Source organism: Mytilus trossulus, chromosome 4 (assembly GCF_036588685.1).
Source record: "Mytilus trossulus isolate FHL-02 chromosome 4, PNRI_Mtr1.1.1.hap1, whole genome shotgun sequence".
Lineage (NCBI taxonomy): Eukaryota > Metazoa > Mollusca > Bivalvia > Mytilida > Mytilidae > Mytilus > Mytilus trossulus.
Window position 1 is genome coordinate 11,839,381 of NC_086376.1, and position 26,054 is coordinate 11,865,434.

The 26,054-nt window shown below is 31.9% G+C and overlaps 1 protein-coding gene across 2 annotated transcripts in view; it reads right to left on the bottom strand.

The window, feature by feature from the left end:
- Window positions 1-15,743: 15,743 nt before the first annotated feature.
- Window positions 15,744-26,054, bottom strand: part of LOC134713733 (arg8-vasotocin receptor-like) — a 38,060-nt gene continuing 27,749 nt past the window's right edge. The window contains exons 1-3 of one of the 2 annotated variants that reach the window (XM_063575024.1): window positions 22,135-22,254; window positions 21,362-21,880; window positions 15,744-16,505 (exon numbers count right to left, since the gene is read on the bottom strand). In XM_063575024.1, coding sequence (XP_063431094.1) covers window positions 15,813-16,505; window positions 21,362-21,856 — 1,188 coding nt within the window. In that variant the 5' untranslated portion in view covers window positions 21,857-21,880; window positions 22,135-22,254 and the 3' untranslated portion in view covers window positions 15,744-15,812. Of the gene's footprint in view, window positions 16,506-21,361; window positions 21,881-22,134; window positions 22,255-26,054 lie in introns of those variants that run through there. The other variant, XM_063575023.1, reaches the window with a different exon arrangement.

Genomic DNA, 26,054 nt, shown 5'->3' on the forward strand with positions numbered 1-26,054 from the left:
AATATTTTTGAACTAAAATTTCTACCAATAATTCCACTAAATTTATTTTAAATGATGTCTTTTAGAAAACTTCGAAGTCGCAATGTTAATGTTTTTATTCTGAAAGCCTCAACATAAAATAAAACTTGGAAAATCATAAAATTTCTTTTGTCCTTCATTATGTCATGACATTAAATCCCTCAAAGTGACAGTGGTAATAACTTACTAAAATTAGGGTGCATATCTTTCTAACACAAACGATGGAAACGGCTTCTAACATACGTTTGCAAAGTTTACATAAACTTTGACAAAGCTAAAAAATGCGTCTACAGTTTGCCGTTCATCGTTTGTTAGAACAAACGCTGCATCACCCCACTTAAACAATGTATTTGTTTCTACGTTTGGAAAAAGTCTGATTACCAGCAACATGTGCATACATTATTGAAAGTTTAAACAGTCAGGGTCAGTAAACACTTATTAAACGATGCATTTGTTTCTACTTTTGTAGCGTTTTGGAAACAACAACAGACGACACACAACGTTTATAAAATTTTGGTTCGAAAGAAATGTACTCTTATAATTACAGAAACCAAAGTCGGTCTCCGAAATAAGCTTTCTTCTACGATTAACGAGTTCACCAGAGTCAGGCTAAGTAGCAACAAAAAACAAAATGATACCAGTCCCCGAAAAGAACCCTTTTTACATGTCAGGAAATTGATATCTCGTAAGAGCGATGAAAGATTCCAGAGGGATATTTAAATTCGTATATCAAAAATAAGCAGTCCACGCCATTGCTAATATAAGCGCTAATAGAAAACAAGACCAATAGGCTGGCAATTATAGTACATACAACACAAAACACAAAATGGAAAACTAAAGACTGATTAACACGAACACAACAAAAACTGGGGATGATCTCAGATGCTCCAAAAGTCGAGGCGGAAAAGGGGGTATTGAATTTTAGTTACGACATTAGGAATATATTCGTTATCATCTGTGAAACAGATATTCCACAACGGTCAACCAAGTCATGGTGGTGTCCGTAAAACTTACGAAGGGATAATTTCAACTTCACCACTTTGAATTCTATGGGCATCAACCCTCTATCTTGGAAATCATGGTAGGATATACCAGCCCTTGCATATTGTATCAATTGGGAGATGTTTATTCCGCATGCAGCTTTGAAAGCTTTTGTCGTAAAGGTTTGTATTCAATTGACCCTCGTTGGCCTTAAAAAGCAAAGCCAATACCGTATACCAAGCTATAAAAGGTCCCGAAATAATACATGTAAAAACAATTCATACGAGACGACTAACGGTCAGATTTATGTACAAAACAATAAAAAATACAGTAACAAATGACAACAGACTCCTGACTGGGGATATGCACATATAGAATTTGGCGGAGTAAAACATGTTTGCAGACGCCTTCCCTAACCTAGGACAATTGATGTAAAAAGAAGAACACAATAGCCCAACCCTTTCATAACCTGTGATAAGGGTGTAACAGAACATAATAGCATACAGGTAACCCTTGGACTCCTCTTACCTCGGACAATTGGTGTAACAGGAGAAAATTCTGGCATTTAAATATAAAGATCAATGGAAAAGGGCTGACTCATAAGTTTAATACAAATTACGGAAACAACTAACATAAAAAAAACAAAGTACAGATATTAGTGTACTCGTAAATACTGGAAGCTAGTTTCAAGTAACAACTAATAAAACCATGTATTTAAAAGATAAGTTGATCATGGATTGTAATTTTTATGACCGATAGTGGTATCTTGAGTAAGTGCTTGGGTGTTTGTTTTCCGGTCTGTATTTTCAATCCATAATGAACGTCTTTTGTTATAAAATGGTAGACAGATTTTAATGTTTGACCTTATGACTAAAAGCATTAATTTACTGTGTAGGACTTGAAACGACCATATAGGAGGGGGCATAAAGATAGATAAAAATCTAAGTTCGTTCACCTCTATTGTTTACTTCATGGAAGTATGGTGACCTCGAGAAGTATTTCCTTTTTTTAATTTGTTGTTGGTTAGTTGTTTTATATTTTCTTTTAATCGTTGATTGTATGGTTAATACGTTTAATCCAGTTAATGATAAAAAAAAAGTCGAATTTTGAAAGACATGATATCTGAAATTCTTAACAAAAATAAAACTAAGGTCGTTTTTGTTTTTTGCTCGAATCAAAATATTTACAGCCAGCAAGGAGGAAAACACACTCATAATAAATTAAACACAGGTATACAGTTTGACACAAGTTATCTTTTTCATATTAATATTCTTTTAAAAGTGTTATATAGAATTACAACAAATTACATTGCAGTTTGTTTTTAAAAGAAAACAAACTGATAAACAACATTCATATGACTTCACCTCGCATTTTATCTTGAAATCGGTTCGTGTTTATCTCATTTTAACATCAGACGTATTGAAAACACTGCATTTACAATCAATAGTATTCATCAAATAAACTAATGTCATTTTGGTCTTTGCTCATAGTTAAAGGCCGTGCAGTGACATATAGTTGTTAATTTTTGTGTCATTTGGTCTTCTGTGGAATAGTTGTCTCATTGGCAATACACCACATCTTTTTTTTATGTAGAAGCTGGTTAAAAATAAGGTCTGCAACATATTTATGTGCTGATATCAAGAGTAGTTATGTTGATATAAAAACAAAATATTCTAACTAAATAATAATATATGCAATTGATAAAAATAAGTCATTTTTTTATATCAAATCATAAGAAAAGCAATCATAGTTGTGATTCACTAGACTGGCGAAGCGGACAAACTGTAGATATTAAGCAAATAAAAATATGAAATTGATGCAGTTACTGTATTATTGCTTTATGTTTAGCCACCACTCTGTGTGATAATGCAGTATTGAATTATACCACTAACTACTCTCTGATTAATATTTACATAAATGAAGATCTGACTTTCAAAATGGTATTTGTTTGGCGCACAATATTGCTGTACATTTGTATGATTTCGTTGATGTAAAGTTTAATAGGAGTAGTAATTTAAGCCTGAGATATTGGGCAAAACAGCTAATTATGTAAAACTCTATCACATGCATAATTGTCTCTGCCTTATTGCAAATAAGAATTTCCTTTGTATCACATGTTCGAGTACAGAAGGTAGAAAAATAACACATTTAAAAAAAACCTTCTAAGACGTACAAAAATTAAAAATCGGGCAAATTCTGGCAAAAAACTGAAAGATGATTATGTTGTTTTCAGTGTAAAATTATCACAACCCTGACCTCTTGGTCCTTACACTGTCCTGGTGTGAGTTGGACCATATTATACTTAACGATAAACCTCCCCCTTCGTTGACGGTCAATTCAAGATCCAATTTATTTATCTAATCACGTTAATGCGTCAACATTTGTATCATCTCGATATAGTTATGAGTACAATAAAATGATTTATCAAATGGACTTTAGAAGGTTGCAGACATTTTTTTAAATACCAATAACAAATTATCGGCATAATATTATCTGAAGTTACTAATTGTATCAATGGATATAAAGACTTTCCTACTCGCAGTCCTGTTTTCCTTTATATATAGTTACACAGAGTTATAAAGAATGCTACTATTCTCCAAATCTTATCGAACTATAAGTTGCCACATGTCTGAATCATTCACCCTTTCTGTAATGAATGACATTTTCTTCGTGTATTCAGTATGCTTATATATTTATTGTAAGATTTTAATTAGTTCAAAGTTGGGGTAATTGAAAAAAAACTGTATAAGAAAAACATGAGTTGAAAATAGAACGCTGCCCATATTTTCTTCTTAAAAATAGAGTTCATCAATGATTGTAATGGACTTTTTTCTTCTGACAGGATTCACCAATGATAAGAATGCTAAGATGTCCTCCTTGTAGGGTTCGTCTATGATTGTTATGTTCATGCGTCTTTCTGACATGGTTCATCAATGATTGCAATGGCAACGTGTCCTTCTGACATGGTTCATTATTCCTTAATTTGATTTTCAGAATTTGTTCAAACATTAACATAATTAAGTTTCGACTTTTACAGGATTTTTGCCATATTTGTCAAAAAAAAATAATTAGACATTTCTCTTCTTACGTCTTGTAGTTATTGTAAAATATAAGTCGGTCAACCAAAAAATATAATTTTGGCTCGCGAAAAAAGCCTCTACAATGTGAACAGCTGCTACTAGAATATCTGTATGTAGAACACCCAATAATTTATACAATTATGCTGATATAAGGATACGTAGTGATAGAACCAATAGATTACTAAGAAAATTATAATTGCTCATGGTATTTTGAGCTAACACTCGTTAAGTTTTTCAACAGAATGATGCGAAATTCTAGATATTTCATACTTCACGATATCAAAATATGAAATATAATATTTACTTTCTCAGTGATGCTTTATTAATGAAGTTCATATCTGTGTGATTGATGAGGTGAAGATTACATCTGGTGCATTTTTATTAAGAGTACAAATAGGTTTTTTGAATGGATTTCAGAATTTATCGACTAGCAATGTTAAATTACATACATCATTTGATTTCATTTTTACAATGATAAAGATTTTTGTCTGAATAGAAACATTTCTTTTAAGAAAATAGGCAATAAAGATTGCTGTTCCTCTAAATTATTTGAAATAAGACGACACATCAATTATTATTTCATTCAATCTGTTATCAAAGACTGTTCTTTTGATTTATTTAGGAGTATAATGATCTAAACAATGTTCATTTGTAGCTATCATGCATAGAGAATATACAGAGAAGTTGTGACTTCAGCTGGTCTCTGTTTTACGCTTGCTACCTGATTATTATATATACTTTTCATCTGTTAGTTTCAGACTTTTCACCTGTTTGTTTCAGACTTTTCACTTGGTAGTTTCAGAATTTTCCCTTGGTTGTTTCAAACTTTTCACCTGGTTGTTTCAGACCTTTTACCTGGTTGTTTCAGACTTTTCACCGGGTTGTTTCAAACTTTTCACCTGGTTGTTTCAGACCTTTTACCTGGTTGTTTCAGACTTTTTACCTGGTTGTTTTAGACTTTTCACCTGATTGTTTCAGACTTTTTACCTGGTTGTTTCAGACTTTTATCTGGTTATTTTAGACTTTTAACCTGGTTGTTTCAGACTGGTGTTTCAGACTTTTACCTGGTTTGTTTTAAACTTTTTATATATGAAACCACTTATGGAAAAAATCGCTTTTATCACTACAGGGAAATTAGCCTTTTTATATTTGACCTTCTTTATGTATACGCGACTCAAAAATTTGAGCTGATAATTGATTCCAAAGACATTAAATATATCGGTATGATCGTCAGTGTCAGGTGGTGCGTCCTAATTGTTTATGCTTTGTTCATATTTCGATATAGGAATGTCCTGTTCAATCAGTTTTACACAGATACAAATTGTCGTCAGTAAAACACGAATGAAACTCATTGTCTTGTTAGATCAAGTGACAGTGAATATTGCAGTAATAAGCATAGAATTATAAAAATTGGCATGGACTTCCAAGTTTTCACACATCTAGGAAACACAATGAGAAATACGTACGACATTCTGTTAATTGATTCTGATATATTTGTGTCTTGTTAGTGGCGACATTTCTACTTTGTTTTGACATAATGTATCATCAAAATGAAAAATGTATGAAATAACACTGCAAAGGGACATCCAAAGCAATTCCGATTGTGACAGAAACGACATTTATCACATAGCTAGAGGTTTCCTTAATAAAAATTTATCACGTGAAATCTTATTGCAAAAGGGCTAGTCAGTATGACAATCATAATAAAACAAAAAACTAGGGCACTTTAGTTTTAAGTTCATATTAATTATCGGATCTTAGTGTGAACTAATTTGAAAATAAGGCTTCATGTAATAAACAAAAAAACTAGAGCACTTTAGTTTTAATTTTATATACATTATCGGTTATGAGAGTGACGGGATTTGAGAAGTAGGCTTCATTTATTAAACAAAACAACTAGGACACTTTAGTTTAAAGTTCATATACATAATCGGAAATAAGAGTGAGAGAATTTGAGAAGGAGGTTTCATTTAAGAAATAAAAAACAAGATCAGACACTTTAGTTTTAAGTTCATATAAATTATTTATCGGCTATGATAGTTAGGGAATTTGAGAATTGAAAATAAGGCTTCATTTAATTATTCGTTTAGTTGAAAAGAAATTATATTGTTTGATTTAAGTACAAAGTATTATCATTCTCTATAATTACTCGCATCCGCATCATTTAAAATTTGGTGGATAGTTGTCTCATTTCCAATCATACCACATCCCCTTATTTATTCAATATCAAAAAGATATATATATATATATATATATATGAATTCGATCATTTTCAACAGAAGTCATTATTATGTTTTAAATAAATTTACTGGTAATTGTACAGTTCTAGGACAAATACTTCTTATGTTAGTATATAACTCAGAGGAAAGCTTCAAAAAATGAAAACGACACGTTATATAAACTGCATGCGTCCGAAGCGCTTTTCTGGATTCACTTCATCAGGCATCGAAGCCAAATATTTGAATGCCAAGGATTTAAAAGAACCGAAACAATTGAAGTGCTATATAACCAAAAATAAACTAAAAAAAATAGACATATCCATATGCCTTTGCCTGAGGGAGTTAACCTTAATTTCTTAATGATTTCAAAATTTATAAGCGGACAGGTTTAGAAAGGATTGTTATAAATCATGTCAGTATCAAAGTACTGACAACTGAGCTGCTGTTTATAACTTTATCAAATATGAGTTAAAATCTTGGTTTTTCATCAATATACGAAAATTATGTCAATTACAGTTTTATGTTTTATATTGATATTTTTTATCACCTATACTTTTGCGCAAAATAGGATTAACATGTACGGATTGATCTGGGTTACACACTTCCAGAAATGTACAATGCACATTTTGACCCTTAAATGCAATACATATACCTAAATAGATATAGTAAGATGTGGTATGAGTGCCAATGATACAACTCTCCATCCAAATAACAATTTATAAAACTAAACCATTATAGGTCAATGTACGGCCTTCAACACGGAGTCTTGGCTCACACCGAACAACAAGCTATAAAGGGCCCCAAAATTACTAGACGTGTAAAACCATTCAAACGGGAAAACCAACGGTCTAATCTATATATAAAAAACTCCGACTAAAGCACATTAAGAAATATGAACAGCATATCATACTGTCAGGTTATATAATTATTAGTCATCTCTCCAGAAATGTTACAATACCATTAAAAAGATGAGGATTTGGAAAATATGAAAGATATCATTGTCTATACAATAGATGTTATGTTGTGTGACGTCATTGTTTGAATCCATACCTGTTACTTCTATTACAAGTTTGTTAAATCTGTATTCCCTCTCCTGAAATATTATCCCTTCTGTCAATTTTATAACAAATAAAGCAATGACAGTGAGGTTATCGATGCACAATTTATATGCAGTTATTAATGGATGAATTCGACGGCGCGAAAAATTGACCTTGTTTTTTTGAAAACATGGGTTCATTAAGTATCACGAGGAAAACACAATTTATATTCAGTTAAAAATGGATGAATTCGATGGCGCGAAAAAATGACCTACTTTCTATTAAGACATGGTTCACTTGGTATCACTCCGCTTCTTAATTTAATGACGTACAACATACTGATGATCAACCAAAATGGACCAGTCGGCAATACAATTGGTCATTTAGAACAACATTTCATCTAATTGTCTCGGCAGTAAAAATCATAACGCAATATTCTTTGAAACTTTGAATAGGTGGTACAACTTCCAATAACATAACATTGGAAATGAATTGCCATTCAGAAATTGTAATCTCCTAGAAGTTATTCTTGCAGAGTAGTAAAGTTTTGTCAATATCTATTTGCATGAGGAAATTTCAATAACTTGTCGATGAAGTTTTCAGCCGATTTAACATTAAGATGAATGGGGAAATTGTAACCTTTCGAATCTTTATTTCTTATATTTAAAATAGATTTATCAGTTAATCAATCTTTCCGTCATTTCAAATTTCTCCATTCTGTTGCTGATTTTGTGAATTCATTTAGTATTCAAATGCTCAAGTTTATTATATTGAAAACCACAATGTTTCATTTTCACAAATCACAGCTTCGAGTTGTCAGTGTATTTTCGATGTAGGAGTTTGACTGGTCCTCTGGTATCTTTCGCCCCTCTTTCGCACGGTCTCTATAAAAAATATAGGAATAAAAGAACAACATGAAAACGTGTTCTTTTATATAAAATAGTTTGAATGTATATAAAGATGTAAAGAAGTTGACATGACCTTTGAGTTTCAAAATGTTTACCTGTAGAATAGTTCTGCCAATTCTGGTTGATTTCAAATCAAAGTATACGTAAATAATACTATTTGTCTAGTAAAAACAATAAATGTTTCAACCATTCAGAGAACAATCACAAACATCGGAAACCTATTGTTTTGGCTAAATGTGATTATCAAATAAACCAGATTAAGACGATCGAAAATGATATGGCAGAGATTTTCAATCAGCGTTAGGTCTTCAAAGAAGAGCAAAACCCGTACCGTATAGTAAGCTGACAAAAAAGAAATATTTCAAACAAGAAATCAAACGACCTGATTTGTGATAAAAAAAAATCACGAAACACAAACACGAACACAAACATTACATACGGCGACCAACGAATAACACCAAATCAAAAGCAACGGAAAGCAACATAAAGGATGTGGCGGGTTTGAAAGGCCTTTACACGGAGCATAAAAAAGTGCAAAAAATACAACAAAGTGATAATATTTTTTAAGTTCTATTTTCGTGTCCATGTTAGGTCACTAATAAAGGGTTCCTGTTTGAATTAGTGACATTAGTCATTTTGGGTACCTTTTTTGCTTGCTGTTCTGTGTGAGCCGGGGCTCCGTGTTAAAGGCCGTACTTTGACCTATAAATGCTTACTTTTTATACGTTGTGACTTTGATTGAGAGTTGTCTCATTGGCACTCATAAAACATTATTTGATTTAAGAATTGAATGCTTCTTTTTGTAAATTTATTGGGTGGTAAAAGCGTTGACCGAAGTACATTTTGTATGAAGCGCGGAAGCGCTTCATTCTAAAAATATACGCACGGTCAACGCTTTTACAACCCTATAAAGTTTCAAAAAGAAGTATTCAATACTTATAATTACATTTTTTAGCTTAAATCATGAAAACACGATTTTTATCCAGTTTTATTTAATTCACCTGTGCACTTTTTTGTCGGACTTCGTGTCATCATGCATGATAAATGTTATTGTCTGATGCAATTGTTTACGGAATAACATGTTAGCCAATCAGAATAACGTATTATAATGAAACTTACATCTAATGTAATTATTTATAATTATTCTAGATTTTTTAAATAACTGGTCACGATAGTTATTATTTACGTACATATGATTATTGAAATAGATACAAACAAGTACATCTTTAAAACCGTTACACACATAAAATCCTTAGTCTAGGTATAAATGGTCAGACATTTTTATGTACATTATTTCAGGTGGCTATAGTTATAAACTAAAAGCCGTTTACTTTTTCAAAAGGATTTTTACATCATTCTAGTTCAAAGCATCATAAAAGTATATATTTAATAGCTTCGTGTTGCCTAGGTGACGATTACGAAACGAAGAGGATCTAATATGAATAATTAATGAGAAGGAAAAAACTTGACAATAGATTTAATATAACACTGTCAAATAATGGAAAGAGAAACTAGGATAAACATCTGTTCAGACATTATCACCTAAATGCGCTTCTCATCAGTGCAAAAAAGTCTTCATTTCCCCCAAATAATCATAGTATGGTAACATCATTTGTAAACTTTGTGGTGGTTAAACATTTATGAAAATGGAAACAAATTTAAAATACATGTACCAACAAAAAAAATCGATTTTCTCTATATTTAGACGCTTTGTCATTTTCAAACGAGAAAGGGCATATAAATTGCTTTTCTGAAGTTAAGCCATAATTTTGTCATCATTGAAAATTATTGCAGAATGGTAACTTACACCAGGAACATATATATCAGATATCCTGTTTCCAGCTGCTGGAAGTTGGATGTGTCCTGATTGATAATTTAGTCTTTGGTGCACTATTTTGTATTAGTTGGCGCCTCCTCCTGACCAACTATTTAGCTTTGAACAAGCTGTCAGCAACTACGAGTACTCTCAAATCTGTACTGGATGTCTTTTTGTTGTTGAGATGTCTCTGTCCATGTCCATTCTATGTTTTGGTTATAATATGTATTTATATTTGTATCCAAAAGTTAAGACTTTTTGACTGTTTTTTTATTTCATTTTTATGTTGTACTGTTACACAACTGTCCAATGTTAAGGGGAGGTTCGGGACCCCGCCACATTCTGTTTGTATGTGCCTTTCCTATGTCAGGAGTAATTGAGTATTCTTATATATATCCCTTTTGGATATATAGCTCTAACTTATCCAAGCTCTGTATATCCTTATATAGATACACTATCTATAAAGGGAAATGTTGGACTAAGCAAGGAGTCGGAATACTCATGTGTTGTTTTTCTGCAAGGATACTAAGCATATTTCGGGAAAATGTGTCGGTTAAAGAAGGACGTTTGGCTATTCAGATGTCGGACAAGGCGGGTTGCACGGTATTTCGTAATTTACTTTAAACCATAAAATGTTTTTGTAAGCATAATTATTTTTAGCTTTAACAAATTTGTGTTCTGTATTCATGACGTAGTTTACCGGTGATGATAGTCACTTCTTAGATTGAAGCATTTAAAGTTGAGAGATTTATATATACAGTGTTTTGGTTTCTAAACCGAGTCGATAAGACTGATAGTCACGAGTGAATCATCAGCTTTTTAATCAGTAATTTGGTTCAGATTTCAATTACTCTTTGATAAATTTGGAAACTACGGACCAAGAAAATTACTGTTACATCCCTCTCAGACAACGATGATCGTAGGTGAATTTGGTGGATATTCTAGAATGCCAATTAACTTTAGATTCATGTAAAGTATCAACGCAATTTCTGTTCATTCAAATGAATATAAAGAGATTTGCGATAAAGGTCTGTGAGACAGCATCCCCCAAAAAATTAAAGATATCGAGACATGTATATTATTGATTCAATGTTTGAAAGCATGCATGCACTAGCAGTGTTTGATGTGTTCGAGCTTTTGATTTTGCTAATTTTGATTAGGGACCTTCCTTTTTGAATTTTCCTCGGAGTTCAGTATTTTTGTGATTTTACGTTTTGCTATGAAAAACCTGACAGAATTTCCGACTTTATGAGGATTATGAATAGTTAATCCACCAGGCTTTAATTTCGTAGAGCTCTGCATTAAAAGTTGTTAGCAAGAACTTTATCACCACATTATATAAATTGAATATAAAGATGTATGTTCGAGTTGATTTTATTTATTTTCTGAAAACGTGCGTCTAGTGTATTAAATTTTAAACCTGATACCTTTTGTTAGCTATTATTTGTGTGTTTTTCTGTTCTATGCGTTCTCTCATTTATTTGTATTGTAGTCCTGTCATGTAATGTTGTCATTAAAAGTTATTTTTAACATTGCCATAAAAGCGGGAGTTTTGGAATGCCAAACCCCCCCCCCCCTCCCCCCAAGTTTTACTCACCATTTTTTCTTAAAATGTCCTCTGCCGAGTGAGGAAAATGGCCATTATTATATCATAGTTCGTTTCTGTGTGGCGTTTATTTTAATGCTGTGTTTCTGTTGTGTCGTAGTTCTCCTCTTATATTTGATGTGTTTCCCTCGTTTTTAGTTTGTAACCAGGTTTTTTTCTCAATCGATTTATGAATTTCGAACAACGGTATACTACTGTTGCCTTTGTCTATAGGCATTTAAACAATATCATCTCCTTTTATGTATAATTCTGTTTTATGTAGACCCCACATGCACATACTTTCTGCACACGATATTAAGTTTAAATTTATAAAACAAAACATATTCGTTTTGAAATAAAGACTGAGTGACACACCAATGTCTCTAGAAAAGGAATAATGCACTTTTTACGTGGACTGTAATCAAGTATTATGCAAACTGGGTCAGATACCTATAAGTAAATTATATGCTATTTTTCTGGAGTGTGATACAATTTCTTTTTTTAGCCCATTTTATGAATACACCCGTATTATTACAGCCTTTTGTCATCACAGGCTTTTTCCTATTATTGATAAACCTGAAAATCATAAACGACATTTTCTCAAATTAAAATATATAAATAGAGGTATTGATTTGATTAATTTGTCTAGCATATTCAATGACTCTTCTGTCTATAGCTTAATACCTCCATATTTTAATAATATAGAACAACCCATTATTTCGTATTCTTATAAAAAACCGAGCAGAAATTTGATTTTCAATTATACATCAATTACAACAGACGTCAATATAGAAAATAATGTTCCTTCCACTTGAGATTGCGAAACATCTAGTTTTAAATATGTTCCCTATGGTCATGTTATCACAGGAGACCTCAACATCGTCGATGACCGTGAAGTCATAACTTTTCTAAAGAAAGGACCGAAATACCGTCCTCCATCTACAATAGATTGGAAACAGTGTCGTCAGGTCATTAAGGACGCTCTGTCTGCCTATTGTAAAAATTGGTGCAAACGTGTAAAATCCGATAAAAAATCTTTAGACAGTTATTTGAATAAAATTATGAATACTGTTGATATTTGAATATCTCATTTAGAAAACAATTCTGAAATTAATAATAGGAACCATGATATACCCATTTCTAGAATAAAAAACAAACTCAAGGTACTCGCAGAGCGGTTTGTGTTCGTACCGGCAGACAAGGCAGCAAATGATGTAGTGGTGGTGTGACGCATATACTACACGAAAGTTCTTCAAAACGAAATTATCAATTCCTCTACATTCAGGCCAGTGCGCACCACAGAGAGTCAAATCGTTAACAAGCATACCACTGCCACTGCCCAGCTTAAAGCATCTTCCGAACATTTAAAAGTCCCTACCATGTACTGGTTACCGAAATTACACAAAAAAACATTTAAATTCCGTTTCATCTCCGCTTCGAGTAAGTGTTCTACTACTAATCTATCAGTGCTTCTAACCACCTCCCTTACTACTATCAAAAAACTGGTTATTAACTTTTGTAATAAAGCTTATGAAAATAATGGTATTAATTATTTTTGGAGTGTTAAAAATTCTTTAGAGGTTTTAGATAAAATACATGCTTTCAATGGGCCTTACAATTCTGTTGACAGTTATGATTTTTCTACTCTGTACACTACACTTCCACACAATCTTATAAAGAAAAAGTTTTTATATTTGATAAAATGGTCTTCCGAAAAATCTCATGGTAATTTTATTTGCTGTAACTCGTTTAAAGCCTTTTTCTGTAACGAAAAAGGAAAGTATGCTAGATACACTTACTGAAAATGTGAGGATATGATTGAAGCTTTAAACTTTCTACTTGATAACCTTTATGTACGTTTCGGCGGTTAAGTCTATCGTCAGGTAGTAGGTATTCCTATGGGCACCAACTGTGCCCCTTTAATAGCAGATTTATTTCTATATTGCTATGAATCTCAGTTTATGACCAAACTCAGTAAAGACCCATCATTGTTACATTTGGTTGATACATTCAAAAATACCTACCGTTATCTGGATGATATTTTTTCGTTGAATAATCCAGAGTTCTCTAAATATACTTCAGAAATTTACTCAAACGAACTTACTTTACCTAAATCTAACATAAACAGCAGCAGTTGTCCTTTTCTAGATTTAGACATTTCAATTTCAAACGGGAAACTTCACACTAAAATTTACGACAAAAGAGACGATTTTTCATTTCCTATTAATTTTCCTTTTTTAGACGGCGATGTGCCTTTGGCTCCATCATACGGTGTTTATATATCGCAACTTGTTCGGTTTGCACGTGTGTGTTCTGATGTCATAGATTTTAACGAACGTAATCAATGCATCACTGGTAAATTGTTGTGTCAGGGATTTCGATACCATAAATTACTTAAAACTTTTACTAAATTCTTTCATAGATACAAAGATTTGATTAGTAAATTTGGCTATACCTGTAGAAAGCTTATTAAAACTGGTATTTCACATCCTAAATTTTATGGTAATATTGTACTTAAAGCGAGGAAATCACTATGTGATCCTTGTAAACTCATCGAACCTTTAAACAAACTTATTAGTAAGGGTTATCGTACCAATATTGTAATTAGATCTCTGAATATAGTTCACATTGGCACTAATATTGATTTTGTCATTAGCAAATTAAAACATAACTAAATTTCATTATCTTCTGAGGCGAGATGTATAGAGACACAGACACGTTAACTTTTCTTTCTATAGAAGTCGCTCTTCACTATACTACTACCTGTCGATACATTTATTTTTGGCATTGCACAAGTCATGTCTTCTTTGACTATTGTTTGACGTTAAAATACTAAATCCCTGTGATGTGTTTTAGTCGATTTTAGTCTCTGATGCATGATTTTTTATTATTAATTGGTTTTGGCTTTTAACTAGCTGTCAGTAACTGCGAGTACTCTCAAATCGTATTTTCTTGTTAATTCGACCTGTTGATACTGTTTATAATGCTTTTTTGTTATTTTTTATTTATATGGATCTTGGCTGTACACCAGCTTTGATTATTTGTAATATCTTCAATTTTTCACTTATTCTTACAACATTTGTATAAACTTCAAGATTATAAAAAAACGTTTTTTTTCTAAAGTGAACATTGATTGGTTAAATATTTCTCAGCGATGTCCTGTGATTGAATTTGTTTGTTAGCTTTTTGGTCATGAATGTTTGTCTCTAATATTTAATTGACTGTGCATTTGTATTCAGATATCGCAGATCAAATTTATTCGTTCATTGTGTAATCATACGTTTTTTGATTGAGTTAAGTCTGCCAATTGATATTTTATCGTATGTTTTTCTATGTTGTGATGTTATGCTATTGTTTCAAAAAAAAGGGCGAAGGTTTGGATCCATTAAAACGTTTAATCCCGCTGCAAAAATGTTTGCACCTGTCCTTAGTCAGGAATCTGATGTACAGTAGTTGTCGTTTGTTTATGTGATATATACATGTTTCTCGTTTCTCGTTTTGTTTGTATAGATTGGGCCGTTGGTTTTCCCGTTTGAATGGTTTTGCACTAGTAATTTTGGGGCCCTTTATAGCTTGTTGTTCGGTGTGAGCCAAGGCTCCGTGTTGAAGGCCGTACTTTAACCTATAATTGTTTACTTTTTAAATTGTTATTTGGACGGAGAGTTGTCTCATTGGCACTCACACCACATCTTTCTATATCTATGTAAATATACTTTAAAAAATTATTTAAAGTGCAAATTGTTCTAGTCAAGAATATGCATGTCTGAAGTATTTGCAACTGAATTTTAAGCAACCAACTAATTATCTATATATAACTGTCAGATGTTTCATTTGGTGTAAGCAAAAACAACAAATGATCCACGTGACTTAATAACGCAGTACATAGTACATCATAATTTTCTACTTGACGATCTTGATGATAAAGTTTCAATGTTGGATGTCTATCCAATGTAATTCAAATATTTCTCCTGATCGATTAAAGTTTAACATGACTAAGGGTTCAATTAAATAGTCTGTGAGTTGCATCACCTTTGTATGATTAATGAGTCTTGAATTTCAACACAAAATATATTTATTAAAATTATATTTGACAGAAGTACATACATTTGATAACACCCTTACTAACGATGAATACATTACGATAACTAGCGTGTAAATGATGTACATTTCATCGAATGTTCGACAGTTCAACGTGATTATCTTTAATGGAGGACCATTTATAATTGACAGATGCAGTTTTTGAGTCGTGAAAAGATCTCGTGCTAGTTGTTGAATACACGCAAGTCTTCTGTGTCCCAATGCCATCTGAAGGACCTCTCCTCAAATCACTCATTTTACAATTAGTGTTGAAAAGTAAGAAGACGTATGGGTTAGCAGTTGAGTTAGCAACAGCTAACGACCCTAAAAGTCCATAAACTAGAGGTGATATGACACAATGATCCCCGTATGACATAATCATCTCGGCTATAAAGTACGGTAATCCACAAACAGCATATACCGCTACTATAACAAATGTCATTTTCAGAGTTTTAACTTTTGCCTTTGGTAGTGAGCTTGACTGTGTGCTTTGTAAGTGAATTTTGCCGGGTTTAATTACTTGTCTAGATTTTCTACTTTCTCTTGCTTTTCGAGCAATTTTTAAAAATATTCTTGTATAGCAAAATATTAAAATGACGAAAGGAATTACGAATACTATGATACCAATATAAGTGAGAAATGCCTGTCGATGCGACTTTGGCGTTGTCCGAAATATATTTTCACATTGACTCCGGTCACCGTGCTCTACTAATCTAAACACGTAAAACATTGGTAACGAGGCTACAACTGCTACTGTCCATGCACAGCCAGACATTTTCCAAACCTGAAAAAAAATGAATATTTATTATAAAGTTTAAATGGCCACTTGTCTAAATACTATTTTGAAGTGCAATGATTATTGGTCGTCGTTTTTCCTAGAGACAGTCCTAAATACAACATGTTTACGGACAAATTCGAAGGAAGTAATCTTCATTTTGTAAACTTGTCTGAAGAGTACAGTGAAATCGAAGGAAGACTTTTTATATGAATTACGATTTCCCACTGGGTTAAGAGGCTGTTCAAAACTATTTTACCATTGAGATCTTAGACAATAAAAGCAATACTTTTACGTCGTCTCTTTGTTACAAAAAGTCCTAACCACTGATTTTTCTCAAAAGCTATCTGTCTGGGTCAGACTTTAATTGAATAAGACAGTCATAGAAAAGCGTTAATTTTAATTTATAAGATGGAAGTAGTAATCGTTCATTGCCTTTCTTCAAAACCTGTCACTTCGGTTTTATAAGTGATGAATCTATTTTTACAGAGTCTGGTAAGTGTGTTTGGTATGTTTCGATCTTACACATATGAACGTATATTGCTTTCATCTGGTAATCGACGAATTACTCCGCTAGCTATGTTTGAATTTACATAGAGTCTTTAAAACGTTAAACAATAGGAAAGTTCCGGTTTGTAATGAATACGGAAGAATTACATAACTAGTTCTTATCACAGACACATCAAATCGGTTATTTTTGCGTTTGAAATTGTTTGATTTAAATCATTTATTGGAAAAGCTGTTTTCTTATCCGATGTTCGGACAGATTTTTCAAGAAATAAACACGGAACAAGCCCATCATCCACCAACAATTTCCTGACTTTAAGATTTTAATCAATTACTATATTGAACTCTTAATGGTAATAAATCTCTTAAATACAGACTTATTATATAGTTGACTTCCTTCGTATTAAACCATCGAATTCTGTAACCAGAATGAGAAGACATTTATTGCATTGACAGACTAGCTGCATTATTTTTATTGCGTGATGATACTCTAGCCATAGGTTCGTGTCACTTAATTGGAACCTATGTCACCATACCCCGAATGTTTCTTAATGTAATTTATGTTCAAATTACATAGATACATTTCGAGTTCGTTAATTGTAGGAAAAATAAAGTTAATGCATCGTTTATTCAGGAAATGAACTTGGGCTCAAATTTGGTCAATTACCTAATTGTTCGTTATCAAGTGACGTAGACTTGGTCACATGATTAATTACATTGTAAGTTTATACAAATGGTAGAACATATGTTCTGACCTATACTGAAGTATCATGGCTTGGAGAATCAATTGAAATCTTTCTGTTGTCTAATATAATGAAGTATCTAAACAAAAAAGATCTTTGATGCATCTTAATGAAGTAAGATCAAATAAACATCACGTAACGATGCAATCATCTTATACCATGTGGATTTGAGAGTACAAGAGAAGAAGTAAATTAAGACATTCAGTTAACAAAAACTTCAGTATGTGATCAGAATGGTAAACGTACATTTTACAATATTGTTGTCAGATAGAACAGTTAGTGAAAAGATGGAAGCAAGAATGGAATAGGAAATGAAAACGACAAGAAGTAAACATAAAAAATACGATGAAATATCATGAGGGTCAATTCGCGAGTAAATGTAACAACAGTCATTTCCATAATGCAAAAGTAAAATCACAAAAATATTGAATTCCGAAGAAAATTCGAAAAGGAAATTTTCTAAGCAAATGGCAAAATCAAAAGCTCAAACACATCAAACAAATGGCTAACAACTGCCACATTCCTGACTTGGTAAATGCATTTTCTTATGTAGAAAATTGTGAATTATACCTGGTTTTAAAGCTAACTAATCGTCTCAAAAGGGAGCTTCTGGTAATTTACAACTCTTCTATTTGATCTCATCGTAAATAGAAGTTAAATCCAGACAGCAATCACACTTTCCACATCGCCATGTTATAGCATAGATACATTTTAAAATGGTTTTTATGTCAATGACATACAAACATGGTACCTGAATTATATTTTATTTTATTTCAATTTTCAGAAATGTCTGAATTTAACCGTCAAAGTTTATTATAAATTGGATTTATATTGAACAAATCAAAATTGACAAAAAAAAATATTCAACTGATTTCTTCAAACAAATACTCCAGTCGGATAATTTTGTTTAAAAATAGTACTTATTGCTTTTATCTGTTGTTTACCAAAAAAAAATGTTTAAAGCAACGCATGTGCTCATAATATTCGAATTTTGCCAAATAATGTTCCAAAAGTTTTCTTACTTTTCTGAAGATCTAAAGCATCTCTCTTTTTCGTCATTTATATAAAGTCCCATTTAGTAAATTGTGTAACGATGTGGAGTGTGTTGGTTGTCGATCCCTTGTCCAGAAAACAGTTATTTAATTTCAAACTTTCAAAGTTCATCACATAATTTGATTTAATTGAGAAAATTGAGAACTACCTAATTATTATGAATTTAGTAATGCACTTAAAGGAGAAAAAAGACTTTTATCAATGTGCGAAAGTGTAATGCCTTTTCATCATCTTTTTCTTATAGATTATTCAACATGAGTAACTACAAGACAGGTGTCTAGAGTGGAGCAGAAACTGCTGACTCTTCTGGAGCAATCGAGCTTTGTGTTTCTGTTGTTAGTTTTCTGAGTTTTGTATGATGGATTTATGTTTGACTATTTTTTTGTTTCCAAACATCTTGTTCAAAAGAGAAAAAAAATTGTCTAGACTTTTTAGACACATATTATTTCGTATTATTGAAATTAAACTCATTAGTGTTCTAAGATTATACAAATGTGGAACAAACATAGCGAAAAATATTTCCGAGTCATTATTTTCGTAATTAGAGCTTTAATATCTCGCATTTATTCTACATAAAAAATAAAGAGTTCGAATTTATGCCTGCTGACAGTGATTTAAAAGTTTGATAATTTAAAGGAGGTTAAAATAACCTCCGTGATAATTGGAATACATAAGTAGAAAAAGCCACGTGAATAAAATCCTAATAGTTTTAATATAAGGTACAAATTAAAATATAGAGACTTCGACAAAGTAGTTAGCAAAAAGTATGCAAAGATTATTTATAATTGAAAGTCATACTAATCCATACGATATCAACTCACTCACCATGTCCGTTCAAAAGCAATTTTGTAAATTTAAAATATAGAGTGTGGGTAATGAAATATAGCCACCAAAGGTTAAAGAATGCATAACTATTTAAAAATGATGTATATTCAACAATGAAAGACAAATGGCAGAAAACAACCCAAAAACCTGATACAAAAGATATGAGTCATGTATATTGATAGATCCCCACAGGATGTGAAATCAAAATGCTTAGTAAGTAAAATGCAAAAATACAACCTAAAAGGTATACAACTCTTTCCCTTTCTTATTTCTTGTCGAGCAAAATATTTGCTCCTCTAAATTTAAGCCTTTGGAATATTTAGTCGATTTTGCGAAGACTTAAGGTTGTTTTTTTCCAGGGAATTTTTTTTCCAAATAAATGTTATGGTTTTAAAATGAAAATCCGACTATGAGGATTAAGAAATGTCAAACATATTTTTCTGTAAAAGGATGATTTAAACAGTCAAATATAAAGCAAATGACGTTTACAAACAAAATAAGAAAAACAAAAAATAAAGACGATTAAGATTTAGTTACTACTCTGTGCCGACATATTTTGTAAAACTGTATATTATTTAAAACTTGTTTAAGAGTCTAGCCCTAGCCGTTCATAAACAGCTTTGACACAAAATTTGGGAATATTACTTTTCAAAGTTCTTCAACTTAATAATTGATTTGAACGTCCAAGTTCCAAAAGAGCTAGCCATTGAAAAAGTTTTGAATAGACGAAACGCGTATCTGGTTACTTAATCGCTTAAAGTACCACTGTGAGACGTTTTATCGTCAACACTCAGTCTGTTGGACATGAACGTTCATCAATACAGTAATCTTCTGTGAAAAAAAAGACAAGGGAAGATACCAAGGGGACACTAAAAATTCATACATCGAAGTGAAACTGACAACACAGTGCAAATGAACGAAAGACGGCATACGAGTAGACCACATACAATACAGAACAAAACTAAAATATAGACCCAACCAAATTTGGAGGGAATCTCATGTGCTCTAGATTCGCTTTTACTAGTTACAACCGTCATGTTGCCCCTGGTAAGTAAATTTGGTTGAAAATGTAAATTTACTGATCAAATTGACTTTTATTTTGTGGTTTTTTGGTTCTTAACTCTATTGTGTTAAGCGCTCCTGGCGAGACGTTTACAAACGAAACGTGAGTCTTGCATTCTTGCATGTCTGGTATATTTGTTGAGTTACCATTTTATGGTTTACTTTGAATTTAAATTGTACCGGATATCACCCGGAAACATTTGATCATCACTAATACTAAAATTTAAAAAAATAAATAAAAAGCGACAATTTTTTGTCACAAAAGAAATGGTCTTACAGTATAAGTTTCTAGATGGAAACCAAAATTTACAGTCTAACTGCATTGTATCAAATCTGCTTATTTAGTAGTATAAATAAAATATGTATTTGCTATTGTGTTTGTTTTATCAGAGGTGTATTTAAACATTTATCTTGCACATTAAGTAAATGAAGTACACATGTCAATGCATGTTAAAAGAATGAAACAAAGATTCGTACTATCAGTAATCTTTTTGTCCAATGTTTGTAAATGCATGCACTCACTCAAGCAAAGCATTTTTAGAAGCGCAAGTGCGGATTCCATGTAAACTTGTTGTGTTCTATTTATCTCTTTTTAGAATTACAAATTACATTTGGTTTGATACAAAAAGCAATTTGAAAGGAGCAATTTATTTTAATATGGTCTAATATACTTACGGATATTTTTTTGAGCGGAGCCCTGATAGCTAGATGACGGTCAATAGCTATCACAACAACAACGTTGGTGCTAGCCATCATCGTGAAACTTTGAAGAAACTTGATAAATTTACACATAAAGGCACCAGCATGCCATTCTCTCTGATCCTGATATTCCCATATTAACTGTGGTAAAATGGCTAACAGAACAACCATCAAATCGGCTACTGTCAAGTTCAGTATGAAACTATTCACCCGTGACAGACTATTCATCCGTCTGTTCAGACGTCTATTGTTCCACATCCATAACAACACAAAAATCCCTCCTAATGTTCCAATGATAATCATTACATATAAAGATGCACGTCGTATAGTTTCATCATATTTCTTATCATGAACATTTTCACAAATGTTAGTTGATTTGTTACTGGGTTCTGTTGTGTTAAACATGTCTACTTGAGGAGTCAATGTTGAATAATTGGTAATGTTATACTGATATGTTGTAGATATATCCATTTTGCTTCATACACCTTGTGCGTACTGAAAAATAACAAACGAATTGTGAATGGCTATGCGTGAATCGAATGCTGAAGAAAACATTGACAAAATGAACAACATGCACTCAAGTCAATTCGTATTACTGTCACTGAATACTGGCAAAGAAAATATGTTTTACAAAATTGATTTATTTTTTTGATCACCTAGAAAATCATTCCGCTAGATGTTCATTCAAAAATAACATCACTTCTTAAAACATCTTAATTTTTGGCAACAACTTTTGAATTAGTCCATACTTGACTGACTTGCAGACAGCAATCTCCACACTGGTTATTCCTGTTCAACAAAGAGAAGCGTAATGAATCTACTGTAACTAACACAGATTACTTCAAAAATTGACAAGTCGTTTAATTACATTTTCATTTTCCCAAATAAAACGCATTAATGATGTACAGAACAATTATATCAAACAAATTTATTTTCAAGTATAATGACATCATAACATAGTTAATTAATAGCTTTTCTTGTTAAACTGATTGGTCGGCACACGTGTCAAAGTCAGATATAGTTTTCCTGTTATTGATACAATGTTTTCTGGACATTAATCATACTTTCGTCAGAAGCACGTGTAATTATAGCCCATTACAGTGTCAGAAAACTTAAAAACAAAACAGAAAATGAAAGAGGATATCAGAAAACATGGTAAAGAATTTAAAGCAGACCAACTCTTATAACTGACGCTCTTGAAATACTTTTGTACGTACTTAGGTACAATGGTAATAGGTATGGAAGTTTGATACATGTCCAATTTTAGTATTGCCATGGATCCTTTTTTGAACTAGAATTGTAAACAATTTACTTATATTATGATTCATCGATTGTTTACGAAATATTATACTACTTTAGAAACTGCTAGTTTAATAAAAGTAAAATCACAAAACGGAAAGTTCCAAATCAAATGGCAAAATCAAAAGCTCAAAAACATCAAACAAACAGAAAAAAACTGTCTTGGTACAAGACATTTTATCATATAGAAAATGATTGATTAAACCAGGTTGTATAGCTAGCTAAACCTCTCACTAGAAATAAGTGAAACATGTTTTTGCGAAGAAATATAAAAAGGGACGAAAGATACCAAAGGGACAGTCAAACTCATAAATCAAAAATAAACTGACAACTCCATGGCTAAAAATGAAAACGACAAACAGAAAAACAATAGTACACATGACACAACATAGAAAACTAAAGTATACAGTTTGGCATAGTAATGGCGAAACTAGATGACTACATCTTTGCGAAGAGATATAAAGAATGCAATTTGGCATATACAGTGAGGACCTGGTTCAAAATTAGTGGACAACAAAAATCTGCGAAGAATTATGTAAAGATACAATTAACAATAACTTGTTTCGAAATTAGTGGAACACATATTTGCAAAGAAATATGAAGTATACAATTTAGCAAAATGAGGGTTTGAAACTAGTGTAATACATCTGCGATAAAATATAAAGTCGTCAATTTAGCATAGTAAGTTCGAAATTAGTGGAACATATATTTGTGAAGAAATATATAGTATACTAACAATTAAACAGAACATTCCTCATTGTTCTTAAATGGTTATGAAAACGTTGACACTTCCAGTAGATTTGTAATATCGTATACATGGCAATATCAGAATATGTTTTATAGATATTTTATTAAATTCCAATTTTACAAAGAAAGAGAGTCAGAAGAAACCAAAGGGATATTCAAATTTACAAGTTTATAAGACGTTGACAATTTACAACGTCATAGCAAAATAAAACCACCATCAAAAACAATACCAGGCCTAATCATGTTTACTAAAAGGCTAGATGTTATTGACTATTATAAGTGATTTATTTAATTTATCAGTTTTGGTTATTCCATCATCAACACATCTAAAAGAATCGAAAACAAATGTACAAAACATTGTCATCAACAACATAGAAATCAAATTATTATGTTAATTCTATTGTCTCGAGAATTTTTTCAGTTCTTTGGGATCAAGATATAATAGTAACGATAAACAAAGTAATCATTAAGCCACTACCCTTTAGGAAAATTGATAAATTAGTTAGCATTGTTCCTTATACATAGGATTAAATCCATCATTCAAACCATACATCACTTCCATTAATGGATGCAATGTAGACTTCAAATACTGAAAATTGAGAAAATTGATATACATGCTCCATATTGCTTTGGAAAATACCGCATCAACAAGACCAGTTTCAATTTAACTTTTACATATTGGAAACAAACAAGGGAAACTCATTTATTTCATATTTCTGAGCTGTAATTACAAAGTTGATAGACTATTTGCATTTTGTGACTATAGATATTGCAAGTATGTTAATGAAAAGTTAGAATACCTTACGCCAAACCTTTACGCATATATCTAAAAGGAATTATAAAAAAATATGAATACTTATGTCTGACAGTCTGATGTTAAAATCTGTAATGTGTTTATTTGTTAATTGGTAGATTTTGGATACTTTTTAACTTTTGAATTCAAGGGTCCACAAAAAGCAACCTTATCATAGATAATACCTTCTCATTTGACCACGTATCCAGTGCTTTGGTTCGGATTATGTGAAAGTTTACATCGTAAATGTATATGTTTAGTACCTTCCCTTGGTTATTATTCGTTTGTTTCTCTGTACTAATTTTTCTCCAATTTATTTATATTGTTGTCCTGTCATGTAATGTTGTCATTTTAATATTATAATTACCATTGCAATCGAAGGTTCAACCCCACATTTTTTTTAAATGCCCTGAACCAAGTCAGTAAAATGGCCATTGTTATATTATAGTTCGTTTCTGTGTGTGTTACATTTTAAGGTTGTGTTTCTGTTGTGTCGTAGTTCTCTTATATTTGATACGTTTCCCTCAGTTTTAGTTTGTAACCCGGACTTTTTTCTCTCTATCGATTTATGAATTTCGAACATCGGTATACTACTGATGTCTTTATTTAGTTCCAAATATGGACCCTTTATAGCTTGCTGTTCGGTGTAAGCCAATGCTTCGTGTTGTAGACAGTCCTTTGACCTATAATGGTTTACTTTTAGAAATTGTGACTTGGATGAAGAGTAGTCTCATTGGCATTGATACCACATCTTCGTATATCTAATTATGTTAAAATGTTAAAACAATTTTTACAGTTTTATCAGGCAAAGTTTATCGTAGACGTAGTTGGGTCTTCGGTGCAGGCCCTTTTCCGTTAAACGCTTCGATACGCAATTGCTTGCTGCCTAATCCTTTTGATAAGTTGACCAATGAACGTTCTTAATGAGATTTACTTGACAAGTTTACATGTGGTGCTGCTTACCCTTCCAGAGCACGTGAGATCACCCTCGATTTTTGAATTTTTAAATTAACTGTTTGCAAAAGTAAGAATTATTCGAAATACTAAAGATATTCTTATCCCAGGCATAGATTACCGTAGCCGTATTTGGCACAACTTTTTTTTCGTCAATGCTCTTCAACTTTATACTTGTTTGGATTTCTAACTATTTTGATCTGAACGTCAGTGATGAGTTTTATGTAGACGAAACGCGCGTGTGGCGTATCAAAATTATAAGCCTGGTAAAAATAAAACATTCATTAGGATCAATACCAGGGATAATCATTTAAAACTAGATGCTATTGACTATTATAAGTAATTTTGTTTAAAGGTAGGTATTAATAATTTGTAATTGGAGTCTTTTTTTCTTCTCATTGCTTCCCTCCACAAATGAGACTGTAAAAAATCGGGGCCATCTTAGTTGCTACTTTCGGCAACTGAGGGTTGATGTAACAGACGATTATTAATAAAATATGTTTCATATTAAAAAAAAAAAGAATCGTAAACAAATATACAAAACATTGTCATCAACAACATAGAAATCAAATTATTATGTTAATTCTATTGTCTCGAGAAATTTTTTAGTCCTTCGGGATCAAAATATAATGGCAACAATCAACAAAGTAATCATTAAACCACTGTGGGATATATTTTTGGTAAATATGCATCTGACTATTTTTATCCTATATTTCTTTAAGGATTTGGTCAACGATAAGGATATCTTTGATGTGAAAAAAACCCCGAAAAAAACCAATAGTTACTGAAAAAACCCACCAATAATCAACTATGCAGAGCTTAGAGCAAAACCATATTCATTCAAGTAGGTGGTAATATAAACTGTTCAAAATATGG